At 40.7% G+C, this 16,591-nt stretch overlaps 1 protein-coding gene across 2 annotated transcripts in view; it reads left to right on the top strand.

The window, feature by feature from the left end:
- The window catches only part of NRIP3 (nuclear receptor interacting protein 3), a 39,309-nt gene extending 24,166 nt beyond the window's left edge, over nt 1-15,143 (top strand). Inside the window, exons 2-7 of one of the 2 annotated variants that reach the window (XM_037026369.2) lie at nt 99-260; nt 762-844; nt 2,838-2,977; nt 3,626-3,678; nt 3,793-3,887; nt 8,990-15,143. In XM_037026369.2, the coding sequence (XP_036882264.1) occupies nt 99-260; nt 762-844; nt 2,838-2,977; nt 3,626-3,678; nt 3,793-3,887; nt 8,990-9,098 (642 nt within the window). In that variant the 3' untranslated portion in view covers nt 9,099-15,143. Of the gene's footprint in view, nt 1-98; nt 261-761; nt 845-2,837; nt 2,978-3,625; nt 3,679-3,792; nt 3,888-4,188; nt 7,157-8,989 lie in introns of those variants that run through there. The other variant, XM_017646253.3, reaches the window with a different exon arrangement.
- Nucleotides 15,144-16,591: the final 1,448 nt, after the last annotated feature.

Raw genomic sequence — 16,591 nt, 5'->3', positions numbered from 1 at the left:
TATGTGAGACTCCTGTATTACTTCTATGGTACCAAGGGACAATGGGAGAAGTGGGAAATTATCTGTCACTAAGAAGCCTCTGCTTTCTATTCCTCAAGCAACCTCATAACATTCTGCAGAGGCGCCTCATGGAAACCAACCTGTCTAAGCTCCGAAGCAGTCGTGTCCCATGGGCCTCCAAGACCAACAAGCACAATCAGGCTAAGTCTGAGGGACTAAAGAAGTCTGAGGATGATGACATGATTTTGGTTTCTTGCCAGGTAATGTTCTGAGAATAGCTTTTCCATGGTTTTCTGGAGAGTAGTATTTGGGCCTGTTAGGTCCCAACAGTGGGACCCTCTCCTCTACACTGTACAGAGTACAGATCTTATGGAATTCATAAATGAGTTTTAAGGAGGGAAGTCCTGAAAAACAGGAAGCGTATGCAATATTTTATATGTATATGCATATTTATGGGAAGAAGGATCAAAGCTTTAGTCAGATTTGCAAAGCAGTATGTCATACACACACACATACACACAGAAGCTCCTAGGTATATAGAATGTCCTTTGGGATCCTCTGTCAGTTCTAGATTCATCAGGAAAAAGAGTCCCTCAAAGGAGACTCAGCAGTAGGTAAAGATGGGATACTGCCAACCCATAATTGTAAGGATGCTCTCCAACCCTGCCTTTCATACGGTATCTGCTGCTTGCTCTTGGAATCTCCATTCCCTTTTGCTTATCTGGCTCTGCTGAACATCTGGCCATGTTCACTCTCCACAGTGTGCTGGAAAGGATGTGAAAGCCCTGGTTGATACAGGTTGTCAGTATAATCTCATCTCTTCAGCCTGTGTGGACAGACTGGGGTAAGTAGCCACTTGTGCTGCATGAAATTCATATGCTAATGCACTCTTTGTCTGAATCTATTTTGGGGTTAGAGATGGTGAGGTTCTCCACCAACGCTCTAAGTGAAATGTGAAGAGGTCAGATATCAGCTGGAACCAGTCCTTAGTAGAGGGGTAGAGTGGTGGGTCGTCAGCTATCGGGGAGAAATCAGTGAGCCAGGAGAGCCTCAGGCTTTCCATTAACTCCCATATATTATGTTTTGAGTAAAGAACTTTGGACTCTGGAATGGGAATGTGAGATCCTTGGTTCATTGTGTGCCATGCCCTGATCCTGATTTGTGCCCTGCCCAGACAACCAATTAGAAGGAGCTGTCCTATTGGTATACCCCCAATGAGTAAAATCAGGAATGTAGTTGGCCTTAGCTTACGCAGGGTCCTTCTGGAAGCAGCTACAATGCTTGTCCCAAGAAGCATCAGTCAGAACTTGGAAGAGGGCTGCTCTTGCTGTGGGCCTGAACATCATAGGGGTGATTACCATTAGTTTTTGGTACCTTTCCTTTCTGTGAAGAGTATGTAAAATCATATTTTACTGATGCCCCTGCTGGGGATTGGATGTGAGGCAGACACCCCCTATATTGAATGTCTTCAGTTCTCTAAAAGCTGAAATTGGGTTTTCCCTCTTAGTCAGGGAAAGTCATTTTGTATCTTTCCTCCTTTTCACTTAATCTGTACTTTTATTTCTTTCCTTTTTCCTTCTCTTTCCTCCAAAGTATCAGTGGGCCCTGAGGTCTAGCCAGAATTGGGAGGACCAACCCACTATCCTTTTCCATTTCTCTAACCCTAAGTACAAGAAATCATTCTGCAGCCCAAATCTCTGTAGTGAAACAATCACTAGGCTAGATAGAATGGTCCATTTCAAGCTACTTTCCAGATGTCTGTATTCTTAAGTAGGACTTGCACAGGGCTTGATTTGTATAATCTGATCTCTGCCTTGCTGTCTGTTTCTTCTTGTTTCTATCCTGTCCTCACCCCTCATCACCACTGTGATTCTTTGAAACTGACTCTATGGGTTTTACACATTGCTATTTGGGGTGGTGGTGGGGAGTCCAGGGCACAAGTGCTGTTGTGGGAAAAATCCTGAGCTTTTTTGTGTGGTGGAGAAATGAGATATAGTGTAACATGATGCTTCTAGAAACACTAATAATGTCCTGGTGCACAATTAGGCAGCAGACTGCCATGATTCCAGAGAAAATAATAACCATCTGTAAAACTGAAATTATTTTTCTTTTGGATGGGCTATAAAACCAAAAGAGAGGAAATGGAGTAAAGCAGAAGTATTGGCACAGAAAGTCCATAATTAAGTATTTATCCATCAAGTCATAATAGCTTGGGTGCTAGCTGTTCTAGTCAGCTTACATAACTGTGTGAAACCTTGGTGCTGTTCCTTGCCTTCCTTCCCTGCACAGACAAGTTAAATTAATTAGAACTTTCTCCACAATATTCCTTGCTAATACCAATATTGATGTACTTACCAAATAAGTACTTGCCTCCATTAGCCTCAGACTAACTGATGGGGATAGAGTGAAATAGAAAAGACAAACAGAAAATTAGACATCGAACAAAGCATATTTTAAAATTAGGATTAACCTGCCCTTTCTGAGATCTATTATCTACTGATGAGTAAAAGAACATGTTAACCAAATTGCCTTGAACATAGGTGGAGATGTTAGGATGCAGAATAGGATTCTCTAATTGTGTCAATTCTCATCTTTCATCAATGCAGCTAGCTTTTTGAGAAGTGGAGCTGAATCTTTAGTTTTTTTATATCTCCTAGTATGTTTAGGATTTAGGAAAAGTTCTGAAACAAGAATAGATAGTCTGGATAGTACTTTTTTGGTAAATTAATCCCAGTAAATCCCTGGAAGATTCCAACTATGAGTCAGAAGGTAGGCATTGCCAGATTCCTTCAGAAACCTCTACCAAAGGGATTTTGTTATCTTCCTCTCTGTTGCAGACTCAAGGAGCATGTCAGATCTCACAAGCATGAAGGAGAGAAGCTTTCTCTACCTCGGCATCTGAAAGTAGTGGGCCAGATTGAGCACCTGGTGATCACACTTGGCTCCCTCTGCCTGGACTGCCCAGCAGCTGTGGTTGGTGAGTAGAATTGAGGACTGTACATATGGACTGCTAATGTAAACCCTCTCCCTGTTTCCACCAAACCCTCATGAGACTTCATGCCTATAAATATTGGCTTCTTCAAAATACCATGTTTTCACTTTTCTGTACTTGAGACCCTGTCCCAATTTTTGCCCTCCAAAGTCCCAGATGGGCCCTGAGCTACATTCAAGACATGTTGGGAGCCATTCAGAAAAATGAGTGTGTAATTCAGGATAAAAAAAAATTCACGGGGCAATAAAACAAACATTTTTGTGTGCCAGTTAAAATGGCTCCTGAGAGCTTTCCATGAGCTGTTTGGAGGTAAAGGGCAAGATCCTCTTAATTCTTTGCCATAAACCCCTTGACAAATTTCCACCATTTCCTGTATTTTCCCCCAAGTACTATGTTCTACACTACTCAGAGTTCCTGGGTTTTGTCTCAAGGTCTTTGTCCTTTAGAGTTAAAAAGATCTGGTATTGAATCTTGCCTCTATTGCCTTGTAACTATAATAATCAGGGAAAAACTTAATACAATAGATGCTCTACAGGTGTTGATTGGATGGATAGAGGGATGGAACCTAATGGTGATAAGGCTGGTTTCTAAACCTGCATGGAAATGGATGAATCTTAATTTTTTTTTTATTAGAGGACAATGAGAAAAACTTATCCCTTGGTCTCCAGACTCTCCGATCCCTGAAGGTAGGATTGACTCTACTTTCCCTGTGATGCTTCTTCTCTGAGGTAGAAGTCTTCTTACATGAATATTCCATAGTGGGATCATTGACAGTGACCCATATGATTTTTTGTTTTCAGTGCATCATAAACTTGGATAAGCACCGGCTGGTCATGGGGAAGACAGACAAGGAAGAAATCCCTTTTGTGGAGAAAGTTTCCTTGAATGAAGACAAGTGAGTGCCCAAATGAGTCAGGTCAAGTCAAATCCACTTATCATTAACCAGAGAGGTTCTCTCACACAGGATATTGGGTATGTCCTGTCTTTGACCTTCAATTATACCACAGGTACACTCCTCCCCACCCCCAGAGTTCACCATCCCACAAAACTCTCTAGACCACATTTCAGAGTGAGCAGTGATGATACTGCACAGAGTGGTGGGGAAAATGAGTAGTTTTTAAAGTAAAATTGTACTTGCAATTCAGCCTAATTTCTTTGAATTTGGTATGATTTCTTCTATTTCTTTCTCATTTCAGCACTTCAGAAGCATAAGTACAGCCTGCAGCATGTCTGCACGTATGCACACACACACCAGGTTGACAGATTGAGAAAACTGGGTTTGAACCAAATGCAATAGCAACTTGCTGTGGACCAAGTCCTTCCCTCTAACAGAAGCTCCAGGAGCTCCTTCCCACCCAGACCTCTCTAGACTTTAGTCTGTGCTTAGAGATCTTATCTGGTTATAGCCATTGTTTTTACTCCTTTGGTCACTTAATTTATAGGTGTTTTTGACACTGCCAGGTCTCACTTGTGGCCTATTTCTCTGCTTCTTACAGGAATTTGCTTTTATTAGTCAAGTATAGGGGCTGCCAGGTTCTATTTTCTCTATAGATACATTTGCTTCTTTTCCTATAGCTAAAATGTATAACAAATAGGAACCTGACCTTTACCTCCTTTTAGCTGTTTCCAAGAGGTGCAAGATACCTATATGTCAGATTTAGAATTTCTTCTAATTCATCCATTGATTTCTTAAGTATGAGTTGACCTGAAAGAGCCCAGAGAGATCATTTAGTTCAGCCCTTTCATTTAAAGGTCCAGAGAGGCAAGTGAATTGTCTAAGCTCATATACTGAGTCAGTGGCAGAAGGGACCTAGAACTCAGACCTGACAAGCCAAGGCTATGTTCATTCTACCATGCTGCTTCACTTGTCTTCAAGCCTTGAGAGGAGGACAAAAAGGTGAGGGTTTGTAAAAAGGCAAGAAAGGGGAAGAATATGCTTTGGGGATAGATACTATCTATCTGCGTAGCCCTCCCTCCTGTGTGCTAAGCCCACTAAAAGTCCCCTGCCCCAAACTGTCACATTTAGGCCCTTATGTTGGTGCATAAAGGCCAAGGGTACAAAGATCAATAAGATAGTCTCTCACCTTGAACTTGGAGGGGAGGAGGGGGAAGGAACCGCAAAAAGAAGAACATTAATCACTCTCTGAGATGGAATTGAAGGTTTCATTAAATAATCTGAGCTTCATTGTCAGACATTGATGCCCCCAATATCCAATCAGTATTGCTGTGTAGTCTGCTTTTTATCTTCTATGGTCTCAAGTAGCTGGGAACAGGAGATGAAAGAAACCAGAGCAGGTTGAGAATAGAGGGGAGTACTGGGTAGAATCAATTGGTGGGAAGGTCTACATAGGAAAACCTTTCTGGAATGGAGATCAGGAATAAAACTTCTGGGCAAGGAATTGAGGGCTGGAAACTCTTCAGTGCTGTCCTGATACAAGGAATGAAGCGAGACAGATGCTGGCAGTGTTAAGGACAACTTTATCTGACTGTCCATTATCTCCTGACCCCTCTGAAAGGGTTGGAGATCATAGAGGTTTCTTGAAGGTTTTGTGCTGAGGATCAGCTTGGGCACAGATAGCTTCAATGGAATCTCCCCTTCATTGGTCATAAAGTGTTTGGAGAAGTCAGAAAAACAGCCAGCTGTGGGTATCCCTTTGAGAGATTTCCAAGTCTACCCTTGGTTTATAGCATTAGTTCCCAGAGTGTTAAATGGATCTCACTTTGAACTTTGCCAGGTCCCACCAACAATCTAGCCTAGTGTTCTTCAGCTCCTATATCTACTGAACAGCTCTTTGGGACACTGAATATTTTTAGGCTTATAGAAGCTCCCTAAAGACTAGGAAATTGGTGACTGCCATTTAAACAGTGAGGCAGCTATACTGAAGCCAGTTGTCACTGAGTCATCCCCACACCACCTTCTTACACCATCTATAGAGGAAGTGAGATGGAAAACTAAGCACAACCACAGTAGGGGAGACCATATCTGAAGCTCAGCGGGGGTGACCCCAGCCTACCAGCCTTCAGTGTGCCCTCCTACTTCACCCTGTTTTCTTACCGAGGGGGAACCTGTACCTTTCCAATGAGACCTCTCCATTGTCCTTGCCTACCTATCGTGGCACCACTCTGACCTGCTACTTATCCTAGGAATGAATTGAAATACTTCACTCCTTCCTAGTTGGAAGTTCCGCTCTGAGCCTTGACTCTTGGCCAAAAGTGTGGTGTGTTGGAAGTTCCTAGACTTGTTAATCTTTATTTGTTTTCCCTGTGGACCAGTGAGGCCAGGAATTCTCAGGTGCTGAAAGATGTGACTGATTCTGGCTTTTTTGAGTTCAGGGTTATATGGCTTCAGGGGGATGAGCAGATCACCCTTAGAGGCCTCTGAGAATCAACCAGTGATTTTCCAGTTTTGGAATACAAACAAATGAAGTGATCTGAGCTTAAGGTCTCATAATATTAATGTAGTCAAATGACTAAAATTCATTAACCAAATAATTGTGTTTTACACTTCAGGCTTGATAGAGGTACCTTAAAATGTCTAGAGCTTCAATAATCTTTAAATGTTGCCAAGTTGTACTCTGATAGTCAATATCTCCTTGATATTTATGAGGGAGCACTGGATCTACTTTTGGGGAGGCTGGCAAGGTAAACAAGTAAAGTCAGTTCTTTCCAGAATCCTAGAAAATTCACTCTGGTGCCTCTGATTGATTGTGAAAGAGAACGTCCACTCAAGTCACAGTTCTGAAGACAGGCAGCAGCAAAAAGTAAACTGTGGGACTGATACCCTCTTATTCCTTATTAGGTGTCCATCTCAAATATAGGGAGTTTGAAAAGTATTGTTTTTGTCATTTGGTATTTCTATCACTGACTTATTTGAGGAGCAAATGTTTTCTGACTTTTCTATTCCTTACCCTGCACAGACCCCAGCTGGTAACATTTTCTATTCCTTAGATCAGAGCGCCAATAGAATGGATTGTTTGTCAGCTGCCCTTACTCTTGTGTAATAGAAATATCTTTCAGGTTGGGGACATGGGGGGAGATGAACCGGATTCCTCCCTCCTTCTGTTGCTAGGCCTCTGCATTGGCACTTTATTTGCTCAGTGTTTCTCGCTGTGTTAGGTTTATTTGTGAGATTGATGTAACAATAAAGTGAAATCTTCCCCTCTGTGTGCTTGTCTGACAAAGTGTCTGTGTCAGGGCCCCTAGAAGGTGGGGGAGCCCAGGCACAGCCTACTTGCATTAGTGTCTCTCTGATAGGGTCTTCTGAACACAAGGCTTTGTGGTCCTTGTTTCCTCCATTGTTCCTAGTCCTTCAACTCCTCTTACTAGCTGTATGTCCTTGGGCAAACTAGTAAACCTCTCTGAACTTGGTTTTGTAGTCTGTAAAACAAAAGTGATAATAGTACTTACTTCACAGTATCAAATGAGAATCCATGTAAGGTGGTTGGCATATGGTATTCCCTCAAAGCTTTCACTGTATCTGAGAACAATCTTTTATAGTAGGTCGGTGATATGAGAGAACAGTTTCTTCTAGAAAAGGAAACATTTAGTTCAAACAAATAGAAGTTCGGGAAGAGGAAAGGTTGAATGAACCTTAATATATAGTTAAAGCCATTGTCTAAATTACATTCCAAATAAATGCATTTTATAGATGATAGAAACTTAACTTTTATGTGTTAATATTTTAAATATGTAAGCAGTATGGTTAAACAGTCAACAAGAAATATAGCTATAGCAGTGGTTATCACAATCTAGAATTATGTAGGTTCTCTACTGCTTAGATGATACTACTATTCCACCACAAAAGGTTTTGTCTTATTTTTGTCCATTTATTCTAAATATAAAAAACGTAAAAAGACTTACCCAGCCTCACTCTTATGTAATGAGTAACAGAATAAAATGATTCACTATACTCTTAATAGAATGAAACCAACACAATTAAGTTTTAACAGTAAAAATATACATCCTATCATTTTTAAAAACCTATGCACTTGCACCGTGGGAGAGAAGTTAGATTAACAGATTGTGTGGAGATGATGTTGGTGTTTGTTGATTACACATTCTGTATGTGGAAGTATTAAAGACTCTGTGTGTAGATGTCATTTGTAAAACAGAGATATGTATATAATTTGTGGAGCATCCAGAAAAGGGTGGTAGTAACTTGATTACTGTCTTCAGAGTTCCCATGTGGAAAGTGTTCTTTCTGGCACCAGAAGGCAAGCATTTCCACTAGGTGGAGGTTGGAGGAAAATGTCTACTGTAAACTAGGGACAATGCTAACTCCTTCCAAGAAGGTGGTAGTCACAATTTTACAGAAGGAAAATCAAACGTTCATAGTAATATCAAGATACAACCATTTAGCATAACTAAATGGACTGTGTGTAAATTCTCTGACTGGAAGTGAAAGGTGGAATGATCATTTCCTAGCAACAATATGAAAGAGATTTCTGCAGTGGGTGGAAGGGTGGATAAGGAGACCTCCAAAGTTATTTCTAATGCTAAAATTTAATTTTTAGAACATCATTATTAAATGACATTGTGAATCAAATGTAGTTTCTTATTGACTCACTGCCATTGCTGCAAACATAAGATTCATTAATTTGGACTTAAGAGTTGCAGGCTACTGTTAAGAAATCAGAAAGCAGGAACAAACCAGTCAGTATGTTCTGGCTTGCACTCCTCTCTCAGCTGCTGCTTCTTCCTTCCATTATCAGTGCATTCTGAGTTGTAACATGTTACTATCTTATTTTATGCTCACTTGTCTGGCTGACGACTTGTGCCAGGCAGCTGTTTCTCATATGGTGTCAAGCATATGGGCATAGTGATAACTGTTTTCTCAAAGACCTTTTTATTCAAGGATTGTGGTAGTTCTGGAAGACTGGGGCTGCCATATGTCAGACCAGAATGGAGAAAAATCTGGATCTTTACCTGCTTCTAGGTAGTGACTTGTTCAAAGATTCTAGCAGTCTGATAACTATAAACTTTGCTCTTTCTTTCCAGCACCTTCATCACACCTTTCCTGGACTTACATCCTAACCAGCAAATCCCAGCCACCAAAACCAGAGAGAGGAATTCAGTCCTGGCATTGCTTTTATTGGAACTAGAGTAGCCTCCCAATTTATAATTAATACAGAGAGCCTAGGTCTTCAGGGAAGCTACATACTCCAGCCTTGACATAACCAAATCATGCCAGTTGCCTTGAACAGGGGAAATAGGTTGGGAAGAGGAAATATGGTTGATCTAGTAGAGATACTTGTTTGCCAGAGGAGAGACTTGGAGGGCAAATGGAGTAGGGACACATAATATTCTATACTGTGAGCCTAGATAACAGGAATTTAACTTTGCTTTCATCATTTGGCGAACTAATGTGGGATACTGTGGGCCTCTCTTTTGAAATGACAGCCTCCTTAGATATACTGAATAACCTTTTACTTGGGTGGCTGCTGCAATTGTTCTCATCTTACTCATTTTTTTAAATGGATAAGGATACATGAATTTCATCGGTGCTGGGCCTGGCCATATGAAGCAGCAATTACTCTGTTTTGAAAATTTTTTAGAAACTGTCCACCACATATCTGAGTTCGTATTTTCTCTGTGGTATATAGGAACAAGTTGGGGGACAAAAAGTACATTAAAGTGAACAGGTTTCATAAAGACCAATTAGAGACCACAGGGGTACGTGAAGGAAGCCTGTTCTAAGGTCTGAGGAAATCAGCCAAAGAGGAGGATCTAGATGAGTATATCCCCTAACCTGAGTAGAATACCAGAAATAGTAAAGCTCAGTATCAGCAGGTAAAGAGTGAGGGGAGGGGCAGGAACATAATAACAAAGGGAAGGAAAAACAGGGTGGACATCCCACCATCAACCTAAGTTGACTCCACCACTGGGATTCAGATCTGTCTGTGTACCAGAAGCCTGGAGGGTGGGCCAGTCAGAGCCTATGTGTTTGAGGGTCTGAGAAGCATCCTGGGAAGAGCAAGCCAGTTATACATGTCTGACTCCTTAACAGAATGCTTGTTAACAACATCTTATTAAAAATGGTGACCTGGACCTATATGGTCCTCATTTAGTTTCTAATTGGGTGGGAAGTCATAATATTAAACTAGTACATTTAAGTATATATATGCCTACTTCCTATCACAATTTGCCTTTGTTCTCTAGCCAATGTTAAACAAAGAGGAGAACTGTTTGGTTAAATACAACTTTTATGGAGCATAATGAAAATGTAATTGTGTGACTGGAACACATTACTTTTAAATTATTTTTATTGTTTTAAACTTTACAGAATGTAAAATGTACAATTATAACTAAAAAAAAAAAATGCTGGCCTGGAAAAACAGCTTCCTCCTGAAACCCAATGAATATGACAGTAAAGGGATGTTAAATGATATAAACCAATGAGGACAAATAAATGGGAGAAAAGGTAACAGTGCCCGAGCAATGCCAACAAACTCTTTGAATCTGGAAAGTAAAAGACAAGCAACAACTGATGAAGCAGACCAGAGAAAGAAGAAACCTAAGGTGGGGATAGGGACAGTAATAGTAAAAAAAAGGCAAGCAAATGTGTATTACAAAACCCTAGAAAAGACAAGAACTGGAGACATCAGTTATATGAAAAGCGAGTAGTAGGGGTCGAGGGCTAAAAACAAGGTGAATATTTGAAAGGCTATAAAATAAGTTAGACCTGAGATCCTTACCCCTTATTCATTTATTAGTTCATTTGTTCATTCCCTGGAGAAGCTGAACTAGTTGGAGCTACCAAGAACAAGGGAGCTGAGAGGAGGCATCCTACTGAAAATGGGTATTTAAGGTTTAGCATTCTGAAGTGTCAGACATCTCTTTCCCTGGCTTGGATCCCAGACCCTGAAAATGTGCCTGTTCTCTTAAGACAATGCTTTTACTACAGCCCTCTTTAAGATGGCTTTTTCTCCCACAGTCTTATTACTGGTCCTAGAGATGGGCTGGATGCTTCATTCCTCATTGCTTCCAGACATTTCTCCATCTATCTTCCCGTAAAACTCCCCAGCTTTGAGTCTCATGTCATTACTTGAATCACTTATTCCTTTCATTGTTATCATCTACGAAACCTCAACCCCTGGGTTATTTACTAGTTTCTCAATAAGTTTAGCTCTTGGCTCATTTCATTCCCCTCAACGCTACTCCTGATTTAATTCTTGTTGGTTATATGTGGATGATCCTTTCAATACCCTGACATATAGTTTCCTTGGATAACAGTCTTCCACTGATTTTATCCTCTACCATTCGGTCCCTGGTCATACCTTAGAGCTTGCTATTTGTTACAAAAAAACTGTAACCCTTCCATAGTCTCAAGCTCATGTATCCTGCCGTCTGACCACCTCTTTCTGTCATCCAGCCACCTTTCATTGTCCTTAACCTGTGTGCTTCTTTCTTTTATAACCAACTTAAATCTCAGAGTCAATCATTATAATGACTCCTTTGCATATACTTTTAACTCAGTTTACCCTTTTTTGTCACACTCAACTTTAGCTAAAGCCAGTTCTTTGCTACTCTGCCTACACCTGTACAGCAACCATATTGACTGGTCTCACTTTCAATTCACGTCCATAATGTTCAGGCCCTTAAGGCCGCCCAGCAATCCTATTTGTTGGCATTCATCTTCCTATTCTAGATCAGGGGTTGAAAACGTTTTTCTATAAAGGGCCAGTTAGTAAGTATTTTAGGCTTTGCAGGTCATACAGTCTTTCACAACTACTCCACTCTGCCATTGTAGCAGGAAAGTAGCCATAGGCAATATGTAAACTAAATGTGAAATTTATGTAATTTTACATATCACAATAGAATATTCATCTTGAGATTTTTTTTCCCATTTAAAAGTATAAAAATAATCTTTAGATTGCAGTCTACAAAAACAGGATTTTCCCACAGGCTATGGTTTGCTAGGCTATGTCCTAAGTTATTTCACACCTTTCCTCAGATCACTAACACCTTCTTCCTCATTCTTATTCTCAGATGATAACCTTGCTTGCTACTTCATTCATGAAATAATCCGAACATTCACCACTCCTAACACACCTTACCCTCTCACTGGCATCTGTGCAGATTCACCTTTCTCTTATCTTACTGTAGTGTTACCATAGCAGGGTACCTATATACCGTATAACTTACTGTTTGTTTATAGTGTCTCCCTGTTTAGAATCTTAGTTCCAAGATGGTAGAAGGTTCTGTGTTTTAATACACTGATGAATATCCAGTACCTAGAACAGTGCCTAACACATAAGTATCTAACAAATACTTGAATGAACACTGGCTACCAGACCAGTTGGCAGGAATTTAGAGAATTTTTCTCCAGAGAAACTTACCTCTCCTTTCAAGATTAAAAAAACTTCCTATGTTGACACTTGGAGATCTCATTTTACAGGACTGAACGAGTACATAATGTGAATATATATATGGTTGTGTGTATGAAACCAAAGTTTCAAAAAATAATTTCCTTTTTATGTATGATGTATTCTGATACAATGTCTTGTCATTTGGAGGGAAAAAAAAGTTGGTTGCAACTGATTACACTGATGTACAAACCACTAATGGGTTTGCAACCAGAAGTTTGAAAAATACTGCAGTGTGTCCCAATAGCCCTATGTACACAGAGCCTCCAATCAACTTTCTACATATGGGTAAGATTTAAATGTCTTAAATCCAGACATTTAAGAAAAGCTTCTAACACAAAAGACAGTAACAAAGACTGAAAAATTCAACACAGATAATTCAAGAAACAGAACATTAGAAATATCTCAGAGAAATAATACATTGCATCTTCTAGATGGAACAGAATACTCACAAGAAAGTGCTAATAAACTTAAATGTAAAAACACAACAGAAGAGTTGGAACATGGAAATCTTTCAGAAAAACAGAGGCAGAAATGATAAAGTATCCTAGGACAAAAGCTGTGTAGGCTTGAAGAACCACCAGTCCAGAGTGAAGGAAGGTGACAGACTCTCCTAGAGGGTTGTCTCAAATTAAAATACAAATTTTAGGCAACCTGATGTGTCTGAATGCATTGAGAGTAGAGTTTGGGATAATTAATTACTTCAATGCTAGCCACTTATGAAAGCATGGGAAAGAGGCAATGGCTAGCTTCAATCAAAAAAAGGAAATAAAATATTAATTGGACCAACTATAATATATAATCATAATATAATTAATAGTGATTTACTTAGGTAAGATGATATAGTGAAGGATGGAAGATAGAGAAAAAATACACGTGTTTATGAAAGGGCACTGGAGTATAATAGTTTATTTCCTATAGCAAGAAGTAAAATAATTGGCCAAACTGAAAAATCCAGAGCTGGTAGTATAAGCAAGTTATTAAGAAATCTGGAGATAAATCCCAGAAGAGATAGCTAAAAGATAAAAGAAGTTATCTCTGGAGAGTAGAAATGAAGAGTGTTTAAAACTAGGGCAGGGTCTGCTGTGAAATACTATGTGATTTATTAAAAATGTACTATTATTGGTTAAAAAAAAACAACAAATAATGCAGTACTTCATTTATATGAAAATCTTCGTGGTCAGTAGGACTGATTTCTTTAAGACACTGGGAAACTAAAAATTCTCCCTGCTTTGGTACTAAACCTTGTGTTGCTTTGTTTTTTTTTTAGGAATAAGTTGTCTGCATTAGGGTTACCAGCACTTCTAAGAACAGATATTTTGGCTCCATTCATTATTGTTATGGTAGGGACTAGCAAGTGATAGTATGGCACACTTACATGGCTTTTCAGGCAGCAGAGGGCAGAAAATCTTACTAAAGGGGGCCCAGTAGGAGGGAACATCCTGGTGATACATATGGTAACGGAGAGGGCTCACATAAGACACTCCCAGGTATGCTAAGAAATAACTGGAAGAACATCTGAGGGTGGGGGGCCATAACCATTAGAGGCACAGTCCAAGAAAATCATCATCACTGATGATGTGTATGACTCCTTTTGTTCTAGACTGGTGTGGACTGGAAAAGTGCTGGGTAATCAGAGACGATAGAATGGAGAAATAAGAAAAGGGCACCCAGAGAATTATTTGATCACTGGATGAGAAGGAGGTGAGGGGGCTGAGACAGAGCGGCCTATTAGAACAAATTAGATTCACAATTAATGGAAGCAGCTGTTCAAACCATGGGCTGAGACAGAGATGGTCCTAGATACATCTATCCCAGATACATAAATTGTCACTTTCACACTTAAATTTAGAGAAGGCTCTTTTTACTCACCTGACCATCCCCCACCAGGGAATTTTTCAGGCCTCACAAAGAAGTGAGGCCAGACAGGAGGATGCATCTAGACCTGTGTCACTCCTTAAAAGGAATGAAGTAGAGGAACCTAGGCATAGGGAAGCAAGGAAAGGGAAGAGGAAGGAGAACATCTACAATGTGACCTGAAGGTCTAGGAAGACCCTAGGTCAGAAATCCCCCTTCTTTTGCTTACTGTGGTACCCTGATCCCATCTGTACTTCTTGAGGCATCTCAGCATCCTCCTCTTATGGTCAGAAAGGAACCAAGCAGGGATTCAAGTAGGTAATTGATTCTTTGAGACAGACCAGACAAGCCTCTTCCATTCCCCCTTTCCCTTTTCTAGATTCCCACAAACACTTCTTGGTCTTTACTCTATCCCAGTTTCCAGGTACAAAGATAATAGGCAAAGTCTCTGCCCTCAAAGAGCTTGCAGTATCTTGGTGGAAGGAATATAGAGGCAGCTAGAATGATTTTACCATAATGGGGTTAAGTTAGGAAAGAGATCTGCACAAACAGAAGGGAGTACATTTAAGTCAGGGAAGGCTTTCTAGCTTAAAAGACCCCTGGCCTCAGGAAAAAGTAAGACTTACCTAGGTATGAGCAGTGCAGAACAAGAGGCACTACTCCAAACTCTTGGCTCTAGCTGTGCCAGTTCCTCCCTGTCACCCTTCTGCTTACCCAGGCCTGAATTTCAGTCAGTCTCCAGCCAGGCAGCCACCTCATATGTCACACTTCACTCCTGGCAGCCACATTCTGTATTCTAGAACAGCAGTGCCTATTGTAAATATTAAATTTTCTAGTAGACTAAGAAGTAAAATGAAACAAGTGAAATTATTTTAATATTTTATTTACCCTAATGTATTAAAAATATTTCAAATTAATATAAAACATTATTCATAGTTTGGTTTTTCTTGTACTAAGTCTTTGAAATGCAATCTGTTATTTCACACTTACAGCACATCTCAATTCAGACTAACCACATTTCAAGAGCTTAATTGCCAAATGTGGCTAGTGGCTACTGTACTGGACAGCATAACTCTAAAATTCTGCCTAGACAAGGTACTTGGTGTTTCTCCATTAAACAGGGAGGCCTGTCAGAATGAGGCATTACTGTGTATTTCCTCTAAGCCTCTGCACCCCAAATCAAGGGCCCAAAAACAATTCTGAAGGAATAGAAGGTCTATGAGGTTTCATGGAGTGAGCACTCCCTTTAGATGCCAGACCTAGACAACCCCACATTAATCCTGAAGTTGCTGATGAATCACCTTCTAGCAATCACAAATCCACAGTACCTCACAATCAGACACATTTGACCCCAGGTGTCTCCCGATTGTCCTCTGGCCAATTGAACCATATTCTGTAACATTAATGTTTCAAGGACTCCATATTTCACAAATGTGACAGCACCATCACAGGGCAGCCCTCCTGCCTTGGTGAAAGGTCTCCTGTCCCTCCGGTTCTGGTTGAGACTGTACACAACTTGCCATTTGGGATTGAAAAGGCCTAAATACATTTGGTGCAGTATCAGGCACCTCCTTGCGTTGGATTGTAGCATCAACAAGAGTCACATGAGAGAAAAATTTGGAAAAAATTCTATCCATTAATTAAAACATTTCTGCAAACAAAAAGCCATCTTTAAATTTTGTTTATAAAGAAATACGAGTATTTTTTTGCAGAATTTGAAATCCATAGATAAGAGTTCAATCTCCTATTGAACCAAAACAGAGGTCCAGAAAAGGGAGATATTTTGCCCAAGGTCATTCAGCAAATCCGCAGAGGTTGTGATGAGCCCTGCATCCTTGCCACTACCCCTAACCCGCACTTTCTCCACTAACTGAAAAATATTTCAATTGGATAGACTGTGCTATACCTCCAGGGTTCTCCTAAATTACCTGCGTAAGGTGACCCGCACTGGAAAGACAGGTCAGTTTCCCCAACTCTAATTTAGGGGCCAGTCACCGGAATAGGATTGTAGGGCCGCAATCCATATCTGGAGTCCTGGCCGGAGGAGGCTACTGGGGCGATTCTCTTGGCAACTTCACACCTTCTAAGGAGATTGGCTAGGCAAGCGGGGAGTCCCAAGCGTAGGCCACACCGACCAAGGCAGCTCATAGAGATTGTGAGGAACCCTGCCGAGAGGGAGTCTGGAGGCGCGTCCCAACCCCAATGACTGGAAGCGATGGCTAGCCAGTCCCATAGCAATCCCCACGCCTACTACCCGCCGAGATGGGCGGTCGTCTCATGCAATTTCAGGGGCTTAGGCTCACTCCGGCCTCCGGAGCCTGGCAACGAACGGCTCCGGCATTGCAGGGGTCACTGGAGGCCTCCACCGAGACCCCGG

This window comes from Manis javanica, chromosome 11, assembly GCF_040802235.1.
Source record: "Manis javanica isolate MJ-LG chromosome 11, MJ_LKY, whole genome shotgun sequence".
In the NCBI taxonomy this organism is placed as follows: Eukaryota; Metazoa; Chordata; class Mammalia; order Pholidota; family Manidae; genus Manis; species Manis javanica.
The sequence above is the reverse complement of the archived record's forward strand: the minus strand, read 5'-3'. Positions and strand labels throughout refer to the sequence as shown.